Raw genomic sequence first — 16,718 nt, 5'->3', positions numbered from 1 at the left:
CATTCTGGCCTCCATCCAGTATTAGAGGACACAGGAAGAGTCTTTTATCTTATTCTCCTCTTTTCTGGCCATTTTTCTGTCTCTTAAGGAACATTAATGGTAAAAAAAAACGAGGGAAAAAAACCTTGAGAAGACAAAAAGTAGATGAGTATGGCAATTTAACATCAGCCGTAATTGTAATAAAATTTTAGTGCTTCAACTGTAGTGTGCTTTTTCTCCAGGAACCCGCTTAGAAGTGGTGCATCAATGATAATAGAGGTATGTTCAGGGTTTGAATTACGCAGGAACTTTTTAAAGAAGGATTTTTTACACACTGTAGGCAACAAACTGCCATATTTGCAGTTTGCCTTAATGAATAATGGTGCAACAATACAACAACACTGCCACACTAATGCACTTCAAAGTGATTCAGTGACTGTAATAGCTCTACGTTAACAACTTAACAACTTCTAATGTTTAATGTCATAAAATAGCAGATTTTTTAATTGTTATATTTTTTTAATGTGCTTTTTACTGCACAGACGCTCAATGCTGCATAAGAGTAAGTCTCTTCATTTTTTGATGCCAACCATATGTTTCTTGCTCTCTCTCCTCTGGCCGGCTGTGTTTGCCCTGTGGCTCCCTAAGGGCTCTGTGCTGTGGACTTGGAGGGAAGGAGGGAGAGGGGAAGGTGATGGGAGTCAATATATGAACTTTATTCATCTGCAGAAGTGGATATGCAATGTACACAAGAAATCACTGTAACTGTGGTAATGGCAGGAATGTTAAGTGAGGGCAGAATGACACACACACATAGGAACAAAGCTATGATTGGTGGAACATGAGTAAGAGAGAGAGTGAGTAGAGCTCTGTCTTGAAAAATGATTTGTAATAAAAACTATTAGATGAAAAAGACAAATGCTTTCAAAACAAATTGAAAAGAAAACTGTAGCATCCCTGGCATTCACATATTCCTTCACATGTACACAGAGAACGACCTCTTATGGATTGTCTGTGAATCGTACATATATGTGCATCATTTTGACATGAGCTTGATGAAGATAACTTCCATCTCGATGTTCAATCAGATAAGGCTTTTTGTCAGTTTTTTCAAAGACTCAGCACAACTTTTGATTTCAGCAGGGAATATATTTTCTTTAATGTACTTGCTGTGCTCGATGAGCATGAGCTACCAACCAAAGAGTATATTGATTCCCTCCCCCCAAGTATATAAAAGCAGATCGGACCAGATGGTAGCTGGGTTGATTCTGGGTTTGCAGCAACAACAGAGCTTTCAAAGCATGCAGCAACACACAGCAGTGAAATATACAACAGCCATGAGGTGTCAAACAGATTTTGGTTATGAAACAACATACAACTCTGTGTTGTGCGGGAGTATTCTAGTCCTAAAAGGCAACCATCAAATGACCACAGCTTAACCTTTCTAATAGTATTTTGAATATACAATTAAAAAAATATGTGCACACAGGTGCAGACACTACATGTATGCATATATATATATATATATATATATATATATAATGAGAAATATACTTATTCACTTACTCCAGAGACTGAGATGAGTCTGAGACTGAGATTGATACCACTTTTAACTTATGTCTGTGTGTTAAGTATGGAGGATGTAGTTAGCTTAACTTAATTTAATGACTGGAAGCAGAGGGAAACAGCTAACTTAGCTCTTTCCAAAGTTCAGAAATGCACCTTCCAAAACCTCAAGCAACACGCACTGGCAGTGTGTGATGTATGTTAAAACATCCATAATGGTACGTCATCTCACCTGTACACCCCGCTGTCCTATTTCCCAACATCGATGGCATCACCTCTTCAGAAAAGCAACAGTTTTATAACACTTGCTCTCTGTACCTTGACAACTTCTTCAGTCTGTATAGCACATTAGGTGTGTGCTAAGGGGATTCATTCACATGTGATGCGATTCCAAATGACGTTGCTGATGTGTGTTGCACTTCAAGTTCATTAATTAACAGATTGCATCTTGTTAGTTTAATCTGGATACAAACAGAAATGTAAAAACAAAAATTGTTGGTTTTAGGAGGAGTCACATGCAAATTATTTCTTAGTGAACAACAGCTGAGCACAGTGACTTTCCAGAGTCTTGTCATCACAGTGGGGCTGCAACAGTAGGTGTGATACCATCATGTCTGTACAGAGCCAAACTGTGTCAGTTTAATACTTAGAGAAGTGTTAAAGTGCCCATCTTTTATACAAACAGAGGACATTTATGTCCATTTGTTAATGATCTGCTGTTGTCTTGTGCCCTCACTCCCCTCATTTACAGCTCTGCCAACTCTTCCATCTGCCTGACGCCCCCCAGACCATCAACCCAGCAGGCTGGGTTGCCAGACCTCTTGGGTCATCAGTCAACCTTACATACTGTATGGCCAAGAACAATTGATGTGTGTGTGTGCAGAACCGTTGCTCTTGCTCACAAACCGTAACTGTAACATTACAGAGAACATCTCTAACTTGATTCTCCCTGTGTCTTCGTCTGTTATCAGCTACCAGTGTCAAAGCTCTGTGTCTTCACAGTTCCTGCATTAAGCGTCTGATGAAGAAGAATCATTTACTTGACACACACGCACACACACAGGCACAAATCCTTTGCACTCGCTCATTTGGCAACGTCTTATCAGCGGCAGAAGACCTTGTTCATTTACATAAATCAATAACATTTTCAAGGTAAAAATGTGGTTTAGAGTGTGAAAAAGAGTTTTACTTGGCACTTTGGAAATGAATGGATATGCAATAAGGCATGTCAAGTTATATTGCTTATGCATATTTACCTATTCACACACACAGAGATGGAGAGTCATACTCAAGATTAGAAAGAGGAGAAGGAGAATAAAAGCAGATGATACTTGAACTGAAGTGAAAGAGAGGTGGCAAGAGGTGTTCTGCAGTGCTTCTGCATTACAATTGATTGGCTGGTTTAACTGCCAGTGCTGCTCAGTCAAGCTTTAAATAGATGGATAAAACTCTCTTTTACCCTACACTCTTCTCCTCTCTTCTCTTCCCCGCCTATTCCTCCTTCTCTCTTCATCCTCCAATTTTCCCCTCTCCTCTCCTCTCCTCTCCTCTCCTCTCCTCTCCTCTCCTCTCCTCTCCTCTCCTCTCCTCTCCTTTCCTCTACTTTATATACCATAAATATTCTAACAGCATCAGCCATAAAACCATTTCACATTCAGAACATCATTGTCTCCCCAAACGAACCATTTTCCTGTTTATAAGTTTTATCTGAGTAATCGTCTACATATGATGCTTTGTGTGTGTGTGTGTTTGCCTTTGTAGATAAACTGACTCGTTCATTTGTGTGTGTGCATCTGATTTCCAATTTGTCTGAGGGTGAAGGTCACGCACTAATCCCAAATTGTCCTCCAATCCCCTGTTAACCAGATACGAGCCTCGTTTTTTTCCCCCTCACATGATCCTTCCTCCTCCTCATCCTCTTACCTCTTCCCCCTCGCTCTCCTCTCCTCTTCCCTTCATCTGTCATTTCCTGGCGGTGATAAAGTCATTTTGAAGCGAAGTGAAATAAGACGGGTTTCTTCCAGCACTGATAGATGGAGGTGGAAACAGGCCCAAATAAGCCCGGGCGAGAGAAACACACTGCAGAGCACGCAGCTATCAGAGGGAAGGCTGGCATATCATCTCTCTGCACTCTGGAGAATATGAGAAGCCACACCGGCTTGTAAATGTGTTTTTGCATCTGTGTACGTGTTTCACAGATTGTGTGGAAACAAGTGTGTTACTTGGTTATGATAGATGTGTGCAGTGCGCGGTGAATCTCTTCCCTTGAGATTCTTCGCCATCTTTATTGTGTGTGTTCATTCATATGCTTCAAAGATATTGCGGCAAATATATATTTATATATATATATATATATATATACAGCTCCAGATATGTGCAGCATGTTTACGGCTGATACGTGTTGGTGATCATTCTTATAGATGGTTGTTGAGATTTCAGCTTTACTGTGAGCGGAGAAAGAGGAACTACCATCATGTCAGATTCTGTGGCCGATTTAATGCTGATAAACCAGCATGTAAACAGCAGTGAAGTGTGTGATCAGGTCAGAAACTAGTTGATGTTCACATCAGACACCAGCTGTGTCTCAAATACAACCCATTAGGCCCCTAATGGAGACAAGGCCACTCTCATTTTATGATGTTAGCAGCCACATACTAATGACTTGTACATGATGCGGGGCTTTTATCTATACACTTTGTGCTCAGTCCTAATTACCTCGGGAGTTTAAAACATTTTTATTTCATTCACCACAATGATGGTATGTGATCTGCATATGTTGTTCAAAACCCACTTTGTGTTTGATCTCATTTTATTAGCTTTGCAGAGTATGTTAGTTGGTTTTTCTCATTCGTCTTTCTTTAGTACATATCTGGCACAGCCTGTGTGATTGACAGGATCACCATGACCGCCAGTCCAGGGTCTGCTGCCCTGATGTCAGCTTGTCTCTCACTTCATTTGTACTTAAAGCTCTCAACTCTCTCTTTTACTGCCGCTGTTTCTTTTTCACCTTCTCCACCTTCTGTTTTTTCTCTTTTCTTCTGTTTGTCAAATGAAAGTGGGCTTGTGCTGTTAGTCTAGTGTGAAATGACACAATGCTCGGAGTCAATGAGCTGCTTTGATCTTTTGTCACCTTGGACACCCGCCAGCTGTGCCTTTCTGCCACGGCGATATTGTCACTGTGGAGATTGATTTGGAAGAAGATGGGGTCGACGCTCTGAGAGAATAGTCCTCATTAAGCAGTTCACACTGCGGAAAACTCGACGTTTACTTCATACCTTTTACCATTCTTCTTTTCCTTCTGTTTCTCCAGCTCATTATTTTTCTGCCTGCTTCAGTTAGTAGAACGTAAGAATCTGCCAGCTGGAAAACCAAAAGAACAGCTTGATGTTTTGCTGCATCAACTTTCAACTTCAGTACTACATAGTGTTGATTCCCCTTCTCTGCATGTTTCCACCAACTTTTTTTTTTTTTTTGCAGTTCAGAGATGAAGTTTGTTCCTGATCTCTCTGTTTAGGTCCAGACGCCACCAAGGACCCCTGTCTGAAGGTGCGCTGCCCTCCTCACAAGGTATGTGTCAGCCATGATGACCAGACAGCCATCTGCACCAATCACAAGCAGCCAACACACAGGTAAGAGTTGTGGATGCTTGATTGCAGTATTTTCTCTCTCCTCCATTATGGAGTTATTATTATTATGTTAATAAATATTAGTAAGTAAATGCCTGTAATGCAAAATTACTATGTAAAACTGATCTTCAATGTGCTAAAGGACAAATTAGAAAAATTACACCCAGCAGAAGCATGAAATAAAGTATTGTTTTGTGTTGTATGTGTTAACAGTGTGTAACAATCCAATCCACTTCATTGACAGACATAAAGATACATGTTCTCAATACCAAATAACTTTAATCAAACAGTCTGTTTATTTGCATTCTGTGGACTCTGACAAAGATTGTGTGCCCTGTCAGCACCCAATTTGTTTGTGTTTTCACCCATGTCATGTTGCCAAATTTAAGGTTTTTCAATTTCTCAGTTCAAGAATCATTTCTCCCAAAAGACATCTGAATGCTTTCTGTCTCTGTCTTGGGTTTAATTGATTTCCTCAAGTCATTAGTTCCTAAGAAACTAGGTTTTAATTCTTTTCTTCATATTGAATTAATTACAAGTACTATTTGCTGCTTAATATGTCCGATTATTCACCTGAAATCCGTATTTTCCCAACAGCATCACTCACTGAAGCACTGGACCATGAGATTGTTTTATCTACATGAGTTAAATTACCTGCAGTAATTAGCATAACACAGATTCAGTGTCCTCTCAGAGGGCAAATACAAACTTTGGTCTCTCAAGATATTTGAATACAAATATAGATAAATGCACTTTGTGGTGCAGTATGTAGCAGATGATCAATCATTGTTATTCACTGCTAACAAAATTGTCTTTTTGAAGATGCCCTGTACACACTTTGGCGTCACTGTTGTGTATTACTAAAATCCACAAGCAAATAAATTTTGTTCTCTTCTAAGACGCTGTCAACACAGAAGTTCCAAGGAGAGCTTCTTCTTCTTTTTCATCTTCTTCAAATTCATGTGCAGTAGTTCTGTTCAGACTTTACTTCCCTTATTGGATGATAATGTTTAGCTGCAGGCATCGATGTTTATAATTCAAAAACCATTATGGAGGCTTGCCATGTTAATACAAGTGCACCTCTGTCCTGCTGTGAGGGGGGTGTAGTGCCGTCAAATCAGAGCTTTTCCAGATTAGAGCAACATGGAAACTCTCAGCAGGGGGCTGAAGTACAGTGGTATATGAGAGAGCAAGAGGGTGAGACAGAGGAAGAGAGAGGGGAAATGATCACTTTCATATTTCTGTTTGAGAGTAAGATGTCTACAGATTGTCTGTCTCAAATTAATATTTGTCAGGCATGAACTAATTGTCTTGGCTGAGTAAATCCCACCCTTCAAATCACACTAATAACTTGAACACATTCATGTGCTTCACTGCATTTCTGCTTGATAGGAGGAGAAGCATTGGATTTGATAAGGTGATAGATGAGGGGAAACATTTCAGACAATCATCAACCTGCTAGTTTCATCTCACCTTCTCTGCCAGCATTGCTTTATTTATCAGTGCAGCATGCATGTCTAATCTGCCGTGGCAATACTTGTGGCTCAGTCGGTAAGTCTGATAGTTGTAAAGAACCACAAAAGTGTCTGACACGCCACCTGGGATTTCTGCTGTTTTACAGAGCGTGGACATGAAAGAGGTTATATATGTGTGGAATTTCTGCTTGCTCACTTCAGTTCACTTTCCTACATTTTGTCGCCAACACATTCATTTCTCTTTAAGGAGTCTGTTTTCTGTTTGGCTTTTATTCCACTGTTAGTCGATGGATGAGGAGGTAGCAGGGTGTTCTGTGAGAGCACTTTGCTAGAAAATCTCTGCGAAATTTGAATCGGAACTGTCATGGGTGGTGTGTGTTAGGCAGGGAGGGAAGGACCTAAATGCAAATTAAAGAGGCAGGCAGGTAGAGTTCAGTGAGTTTATTGTCAAAAGAGAAGATATAAAAGCTCACAAGCATGGGTGGCAAGTCCAAACAGTAGAAACAGCAGTTGTATTAAATCCACAGAGTTTCAGGAATGAGAGAGGGAAAAGTCCAGACAGGCAGGCTAGCAGGTACAGATATGGTACAGGTCCAGGAAACAGGATACAGAAAACAGAAGCTCGAAAGCACTGAAAAAAAGCAATATGACAGCTACAATGATCTGATAAGGGATCAAAGGATCTCGGCCGGTATATGAAGTAAGTGACTGATGAGAGAATGACGTGCAGGTGGGGAGATGGGCGGGGAGGTGCCAAGTGGCCTGGGAGCTGAAGAATGGCAGACGTCCCAGGGGCTGGACCAGGGCGGAGTAGGAGACCACAGGCGGACAGCCTGGGGGCTGGTCCGATGGGCGTAACAGATCTGGAGGGTGACCAGGATGCAGGACCGAAGGGCAGAGCAGGTCTGGAGGGCGGCCAGTAGGCAGGGCTGAAGGGCGGAGTGGCTCTGGATGCCAGCCTGGATGCTTGTGACGTGGGCAGAGCAGCTCTGGAGGATAGGCGAAGGACGACCAGACGTACAGTACCACTCTGGAGGATGACCTGGAGGCCAGCGATGTAGGTGGGACCACTCTGGAGGCTGATGACGAAGGTTGGGCCGCTCTGGAGGTGATGAAGCTGGAGGTCAGGAAAGACAGCTGCATCCTAAGATTCGGCTGCAGGTTGGGGCAGGGTATAGGACAGGCAGACTGCTGGAGTGCAGAGCAGGAGGCAGGCTGGAGGTCTGGTTGGGCATCGGTGAAGACGGCCGACTGATGATCTGGGAGGTCTGGTTGTGGGTCGGTGGAGACAGCCGACTGGAGGTCTGGCTAGGTGTCGGCAGGGGTGGCCAACTGGGCTTCAGGCAGCTGTGTGTCTCCAATAAAATCTTCCTGAGCCTGAAAAGAACGTCAGACTTTCACAAACAAAGCAGCATTTTATTTAAACATATTCTGCAGGCTACAATTGTTTTTATTGCTGCTTTTTGTCAGTTGTGTTCTTTCAGTAATTAACAGGTTTAAATGGTCTATTTGTGTCTTATTCTGTGACAGCCAGACGCTGCTATAGATCTGTAATCAAATGATAAAAATTTCAGCAGTTATCAGATGTTTTCCTTCCAGCTATCACTATGTAGAAATGAATAAGTAACACTTTAAAGTGTTAATAAATTGTACATAAATTGAATTAATAAGTTTAGACTTCAGAGTTTAAACTGCTTATTAATAATTTCTACATATTGATAGCTGACTTCTACATATTTGACAGTTGAGATGCTGTGCGTCATGAGTGGTTGCCGTCTCTTCAAAATGACGTTAGAGTGATCGAGGATGTCCCGTTTGGTGAATTAAATTCCTCTGTCTTCATGTCTCTTGCTCGCATCTCTCTCTGACATCCTCACTGGGAGGAGCTGAGACATGAGGAAGAGACATGAGGGAGGGAAGCAAGGAGTAAAAGTTGCATAATGAAAAGCACCCACAGAGCCAGAATGTGACAATAACACTCATTATTAAAAAAGGCCTCAATGGACCAATTAGGGTTTGCTCAGCTTCAGCTGACCCTGACGACATGAAACCTTTTTAAAACTCTCCGCTCAGTGAAAAACTGATTCCACTGGTTTGGATAATATTCCTGCCTGAAAAGTTATTACTGGACCACACACACACATCAACTTATGAGTCTAATGTTTGTCAAAATGCAGTATGTTTGTAGCTGTTCTGTGTGTGTTACTATAAGTTCAGGTGATCTCTGCTTTGTTTTACTGAGGAATGTCAAAAATTCACATTATTGTCTCCCAGAAATTGGCAAGTGTTTTTCTGTTTCTTCCTCTCTCAGTGTGAGATCCAGGAAAGCCGGCTTGGGCCATAAGCACAGGGTTGAAGCCAGTGCTCATGGGAAATGTAGGTTGTGCACAGCGCTCCATGCAAGTCCTGTGTGTGGATCTGATGGACACACCTACTCCTCCAAGGTGAGACGTCCCTTCTATATCTGTCTCCCTGTAATGTCCAAACACTTCTCATTCTCTCTTTACCCTCTTATTTTCACTTTTTCTAAGTGTGTCATTTTGTTCTCTCAATTTCTCAGCGAGCATAATTGATCAATAATTCAGTTTGTTTTCAACCATAAAAGCAAGGACAGAATTTCTTCAAGTCATACAGAACTAGAGGAGTTTCAATAATTTACAAAGTAAATATCTGAGATGATCTGTGCCTTTCCTTTTTTTATATGAAAATCTCCTCATTTTTTACTTCTCTTCTCCTGTCTTGCTTCCTCCCTTCTCCACTTCTCTTCCTCCTCACTCTACCTGTGTGTTGACTCATGTGCTTCACCACCATGTTGATTTCAGCTGTACTTTTGTCTCCTTCTGCCATGCAACATGACAAAATGACAAGGAGAACAGGGTCAACTATCAGCTCCTCCTGTTGAAAATCATCTCTGGATGATTTGGAAAAGCTCTCCAACCTCCATCTCCTCTGATTCTAGCCCCATTTCCTGTCACTCACCTCTGCTCATAAGATCATTCGCGGCTATATTTCAGCTACAAACTCACAATGTCATGGTAGAGGAAAAGAGAAAGATGACGTGACTCAATCTTCATTAATTGAGAAGGAAATGAGCAGAGCAGGACTGAGAGTGAGGAGCTGAAAAGTGAAAGCAGTTGGCAGAAAAAGACAGAAAGAAGTGAAGCATAATGCCTTTATCCTCGGTGTGGCACTCACACTGTGATTTTCATTGACATCCGCATTCACAATATCATATTATCCCTGTGTTCACAACCTTTTGGTTGCCAGGTGTGACGCACAATCCAATATAGAGGAACCTTATACAAACGGATAATATAAGACGTCTCTTGAGTCTCTTGCACAGCTGAATCAAAGTCTTTGTGACAGAAATATTGGCAAAGAAGAGCGAGCAACATGCTTGTTACCACTTGCTCAGTGTTATTTAGTAATTGCAGCGTTTCAGTCAGGGACATTTTTTAAACATATAATAGTGTCTGAGACAGAATCAATAAAAGCAAACTTATAAAAGGAGTCACACTGGGGTCATGTTTTCTTGTCTGACATGCTTGTTGTCTACACATCAGCCGGGTTTCGAGTTCAGATCTGTAGAATATTATTGCACTTACAGATGTTTGGTGATCATGTTGTTTGAATGCAGGGTTAAGCCTCAAAGAGGAAGTATGAAACAGCCTTTGATTGGGCGTTTCCACTCCGTGTGTTGGAGGTAGTCAGCACAAAAGCCTTCCTAATGACCCACCTGCCTGAGATGTGCTGAGGAGGAGAGCTGTTGAAGGAGAAACAAGAGAAGAAGAACAAAAGGAAGAGGAGAGCCAGGGAGTCCCTGTGCTCGCTGCGGTAATTTAGTTGGAGGGGTTCAGTTAGCGGGTGGAGTGATGGGTCCCTGTGGCCCAACTTAAACTCAGCTCACCAGTGAGTTGCTCTGTAACACACTGGTCTCTAGCTTATTCATGTTTTATTATTACATTACACGCTTCTCTCATAACCACACACACCCACACACCCTCACACACACACACACACACACACATATACACACACACACACACACATACACACTCAATATCCTATTAAGAGGACACTGCTCTTATCTCCTGAGAGGCTTCAGCCCACTAAGTTAAGTCCATTACTTCCCTCCTCTTAAATTATCCTCTCTCCTCTCCTCTCCTTTCCTCTCCTGTCCTCTCCTCTCCTCTCCTTTCCTCTCCTCTTCTCTTCTCTTCTCTCCTCTCCTCTCCTCTCTTCTATTTTTACTCCCTGAAGTCAGGTGTTAAAATACTGTTTCATCAAAACCACATTAACCCCTGGAGAGAGACAAACATAAAGATTCATGGGGCCTCTCAGTGTGCTGACAGTGACTAGGGGAGGTCATCCATTTCCCCGGCTTTCTCTCTCTCGGCTCTCTGTCTCCCTCCCCAGACAGCTAATTCAATATGTTGAGAACAGGACACAGCACTGTTCCTTTGTCAACAAATTTTATTAAGCAATATTAGCAGCGCTATCATAGAGGTGACAGGGAGGAAATGATGGATTTGAATTAAGACTGAGGGAAATGGAAGTGCTGGTAGGCTAATGCTAAGCATGTGTAAGGCATGGTTTGGTAAGATATATGTATGGATATTTATGCACAGTCATGGTCTCGGTTGACAAAACCTGTCGTCATCATCTCACAAACAGGATTTACATAACTCATCTCAGTTTTCATTATTCTTCTTGGAAGGATGTTGTAATTGGATTTTTTCCCCCCAACTAGTCCAAACAATTTCTTACCCCTCACTTACCTGAAATGAGATTTATACTGTTAAATTACATTCTGAAGTAGTCCATCTTGCGTTTTGCATGGCATTAGGTTTGTGCTGCAGTGAATAATAGAATGTCACTGGGCATCTCGCTGTCTAATGGTGTGTCTATATGGCTGCCTAATGGACACATCTGTTCATAGAAGATAAATGACCAATCCTGTCTCAGCAAATCTTTCCCTTAATCAGATAGACAAGGAAGTTTAATATTCATGTTTTTCAAGTTTTGCATACGTGTACATACTTTCAACACAGTTACGACATACCTTTACATCATGGAAATTAAGTCTCAAGACCGGGTTGCTCCAGCAGTTCGTATATCCATCACTGAGTTTGTGCGTAAAGTCCTTTTTAGGTTCTTAGTAACTACCAGCTAGTTTCAAACTAGTTATTTACTATATCAGGTTGCACCATTAAACTTAAAGGACAGGTTCACAATTTTTCAAGTCTGTCTTAAAACAACAGTCAGGTGTTCATGTGAACACTGAAAGAGGTTTTTCCTCGCTGTAATCATTCCTGCTGTTCATACTGGCTCTTAAAAGATCCCCTTCAAATGTGCTTTCAATATAAGTGATGGGGGGCAAAATCCACAGTGTGTCCACATGGTCATTTTGTGCAAAAATGCATTTAAAAGTGGACCTGAAGCTTATATGAGGCTTCAGCAGTCTGAGTTAGATATCTGCCACATTTACAGTCTTTTTGGCATCAAATTCCCTCTTTGTTTCCCTGTGGAGCTGTGGTGGAAGTATAGTAAGAAAAAGAGGGACTTTGGCACTAAAAATACTGTAATATTGAAAGATATCTATTTGATTTGACTCACTTGGCACTTGGAAGTTTCAAATTAGCTTCAGATAAACTTTTAAATACATTTTTGCACAGAAGGAGGACTGTGGATTTTGTCCTCCATCACTTACATTGTAAGTGCATTATGAGGGATCTTCTGATGGTCAGTATGAACAGGAGGAATGATTACAGCAAGAAAAAACAGTTTCAGTTTTTTTTGGGCACCTGACTGTTGTTTTAGAATAGACTTGAAAAACTGTGAATCCATCCTTTAAGAAATGTCTCAGCTTGTAAACACTTTTGCTTGCTAGAAAACATCTGAAGCACTGTCCAGTAAGAGGCAACCAAATATGTAAACAGGAAGTCAATGTAGCATCACGAGTGAAATGTAAAGTGTCAGGTCAGGTTGACCATATACCATATTAAGTTCCCTCTTTCACTTTAATAAATGGGTCGATTATTAGCAAGCTAATGTTAGCTTTGTCAGTTGGTTCATTCAGCTTATGCAACAGTTCTTCCTGGCAGTGAGTAGGTGGAAATATTTAGTGACAACTAATCTCCACATAGGAACTAGTTTGTGCAGTGATGCGTCTCCACTTAAAAAACAATTTAATTATAACTTGGCTTTGAACCTACGAACAGCTGGTGCAACCAGCTCCAGAACTCATGCTTCTTCATCATTTGTGCTATAGTATCAGTTTATTTAAAGGGGTGCTCCAGCGATGTTTTATTGCATTTACATAAATATGGGGGACTTGTGAGAGACAGACTAAAATAAGAATGAGAAGAATAATTATTTGTATCGCCCAATATCATGAAATTTGCCTCAGGGGGCTTTACAATCTGTAAAGCAATACAACAGCCTCTATCCTTAGACCCTTGATTTGAATAAGGCAAAAATTCCCTTAAAAAAAAAAAAAAAAACTTTAATGGGGGAAAAATGGAAGAAACCTTAGGAAGATCAACAGAGGAGGGATCCCTCTAAGATCCCTCAAAGCAAAATTACAGAAATACAACATGGACAAACATGATGACAAAGTTGTAAGGGATTTATAACATTTTAAAATGCACACACAAAAAAAGATTTTGACTCGGGATACTTTCTTATGTAATGAACACATTGTACAATTGTTTTCACAGGCTGAGTAGTTCTCCCCATGACAAGTAAACTGATCACTTCCCAACCTTCACATCTGTGAAATAAAGCCTCAATCACACATTGGTGCTCTTTGTGTTTTTACAGTGTAAGTTGGAGTTCCAGACCTGTCTGTCTGGGAAGACGGTCTCAGTGAAATGTGATGGGCTGTGTCCTTGTTTGCCTGGTCAGGAGTTCAGCAAACCACCACACAAGACTGAGAAGACAGGTGAGTACTCCCCATTCATATAAATAAACTGGTTAGTGCTTTAAGTGTGTTAGCCAATCAAACCTCTTTTCCACCTGTTTTAGACTGTATGGATGGGTAGATTATATAAAGAGTGATGGCGGGATATACTCTATGTGCTGACAAAGGGAAGGTTATCTGGATTTCAGCCATTTGGGGGTTCAAGTGGATGCACATTTATGACTCTTCAGCAAACACGCAAAAACAATTCTCAGACTCTGTGGTGATTCACGGTGTTTCCTTTCCTTTCCTTTCACCTCTCCCCTTACTCATGTTATTTTCTTCCCCTCACACCCCACCCCTCCACCCATCCACCCACCACCACCAGCTACAGACAAGAAGCAGTGATGGAGTGAGCGTGTGTGTCTTATTGTTTGTCATGAAAATAGGATTTCAGCAGATGGATGGAGAGATTCCGGAGGAGAAATGCAATCTAAAAGTTAGCAGCACAAAAAAAGGATGGATTATTATCGTTACAGACTTCCTCCCTCGCAGGTGAGGGAGTAGCGGGATGGTTTATACTTGAATATTTTGGACATGCTTACCTTCCCTCTGCCCTCAAAGGTCTTTTCTAATCACTTTCTGATTAGGAAGCATTTATAAGGCACATTGAATAAATAAAAGAGAGTGTCTGCTAATTAATGACAACTCTCTCTTGATCTAATTCGCTCTTCATTAGTTTAAGGCTGGATGATGGAGAGAACCGAGAGTGATGCTGTAACAGAGAAGTATTTTACCAACTTGATTGCTGCCTAATTAATTCCCCTCCATCCAAACTATAATTATTTGTTTGCTGGTTTGCTGAGAGCTTGGCTCTGGGAGTGAACAGAGTGGATGAGCTTATGTGAAGAAAATCTATTTCCAGATCTTGGACAGTATCAACATGCAGCATTACATTTCTCAGTGTTTGGCTCTCTGCTGATTCTGACTCTTTCTGTGAGTTTTTGTGTTTACATGTGGTCTTCCCTCATGTTCCTCGTTCTGATTGCACTTTATCGTCTTCTCATGAACGTCACTGTACTTTTCAGCACAGCCGGTCCTCCGACCATCAGTGAGATAGGAAGCTAGCAGATAGCAGGTCCGGGCAGTTCCAGGAGATGAGTGAAGTGTGTGCGTTTGTGTGTTTGTCGTCTCCCCAGCCGATAGAATCTCTCATTAGATCAGCTCCACAAAATGGTTAACGGATGGAGAAGGCAGTAGGTGAGGAAAACACTGTGAGTTTGTCAGATTGTGTTCCTATGGTAACAGCCAAAAGATTGCAGCAGTTCGGTTTGTGTGATCACTCCTCTCTGTTTACTGATACCCAAAAGGTTCAGACCAGGTTTGAACATTCATACCAGACTAGTAAATATCTCTGTTTACACAACCTGTATATATAACTATATATATAATTATAAATCCTGATTATGTATATGTAAGATTAAAGCTATGAATACATTTTGGTTGCATTGCCATCAAAGTCGTATTAACTAGTACAAAAGCCAGTTGGGAATACTGGTAAATACACATTTATCATGGGGAAAAAAGTGGGGGAAAAGTTTTGCAAATAACAACAAGAAAAGACACAACGGAGGTTACATGCTTATTGATCCGGAAATCTTAAATTTTCAGGTCAGACATTTTCAGTCACTCTAGCAAATGTCACACTCCACAGTGATGTTCAGGCACGCTTGGGATCAAGATGAGTGAGATTTATTTCTTCAGTTTTATCTTCTCTGTGAAAGCTGTATGAATCAGAAGAGCTGGATACATAGTACATATTCAGTGAAGTGTGTGTGTGTGTGTGTGTGTGTGTGTATGTGAGAGCATTATTTAGACATGGAGGGCAGATGAGGTAAGTGTTGAGAGTTGGCATCAGGAGAAATAAGCTGGACAGGCAGAACTAAGCTAATTAAAGTGGCAGGGCTGATCTGTTTAAATCAAGTTAAAATAGTCAATGCGGGAGGTTTTGTCAGTCATCCATATACAGCATGTTGTCATCCTAGCATCAGCATTAATGTCTTTGCTGAGGCCACTGTGCTTTTATAATTACATCGTACTATACAGTATTATCCGTGGTACTCAGTACTATGCAGTACATCTACTCAAGAGGGTCAGTTTATTAATGATTAAGCACATCTGTGATGGTGCTAAAACAGTCACAACAGTGACATCACAGCACAAGATAGCACATTAATGAATGAAAGAAGATGAAAGGTTGAATTATTTTTTCCAGTTCATTACAGGTTAACACTGAGTCATACTGGGTGGAAAAAATGCTGCACACTCTTCCTAATCAGAGCAGGGCGTTAGTGTGATTAAAAACAGAACAGAACTGATATAAGAGTTTTTATGCACTGGAAGAAGCTATATTTTAGTACATCATCAGCATGATTTCTTTGTTAAATGTGAGTGCCGCATTAAAAAATCAACAGAGATTTAAGCTTAGAGGATAACTGGACCAGGCTGTTGGTAAAACTGTAGGAGTTACGACAGACAAATACTGTAAATTAACTCTAGTTTACTCACATTCAGCTGAAAAACTGTTTGCTTTTTAACATACACAGCTGTTAACATTATATGAATTGCAGAGATCATTTGTAATTAGTTGAGTGTAAAGCATGAGGATAAACACTAAACCGTACCAGTTTCTGCCACAGAGTCAACAGTCACCTTGAAAAGAGCTGATTCTGTTATAATAATTAAAGAAAAAGAGGAAGTATTGTTGCAAAGTCAACAAACAACCTCAATAGATGAAGCCTTGTCTCTCCATCTTCTCTTCCTCTTTCACTCCCTCTATTTTGATTATAAGTGTGTGCTGCAGCATATTGTTTATTTGGAGTGTCAGGTGAATATTGTTTATTATTTGACAGGGTAGCGTGGAAGGCTTTAAATATACTTTTTTGAGTACCTTTGCCTGAACCACGCTAATAATAACCTTTTTTTCTCCACTGAGTTTTAGTGGTTATTTGTCAGTCCTGTCTCTCCCACACTCCCCTCTTTCTCCTCACCCTCCTATCTCTATCTGATGCTCATTTATTTTCAGTCTCAAGCCTCCACAATCCATCATTTTCTCAAAGTGTCAGGTTAAAGTTCCACCTCCACTTTTTGTCTTTCTCACATTTTTCCGCC

The 16,718-nt window shown here is 40.9% G+C and overlaps 1 protein-coding gene across 3 annotated transcripts in view; it reads left to right on the top strand.

The window, feature by feature from the left end:
- spock1 (SPARC (osteonectin), cwcv and kazal like domains proteoglycan 1) overlaps window positions 1-16,718 on the top strand; it is a 111,120-nt gene that overhangs the window by 76,196 nt on the left and 18,206 nt on the right. For all 3 annotated transcript variants that reach the window (XM_044364168.1, XM_044364167.1, XM_044364166.1), the window contains 3 exons: window positions 5,060-5,174; window positions 8,958-9,090; window positions 13,469-13,589. In XM_044364168.1, the coding sequence (XP_044220103.1) occupies window positions 5,060-5,174; window positions 8,958-9,090; window positions 13,469-13,589 (369 nt within the window). The remainder of the gene's footprint in view (window positions 1-5,059; window positions 5,175-8,957; window positions 9,091-13,468; window positions 13,590-16,718) is intronic.

The sequence above is a fragment of the Thunnus albacares genome, chromosome 10 (genome assembly GCF_914725855.1).
Source record: "Thunnus albacares chromosome 10, fThuAlb1.1, whole genome shotgun sequence".
Lineage (NCBI taxonomy): Eukaryota > Metazoa > Chordata > Actinopteri > Scombriformes > Scombridae > Thunnus > Thunnus albacares.
Note: the sequence above shows the minus strand (reverse complement) of the source record. Positions and strands in the feature narration are given on the sequence as shown.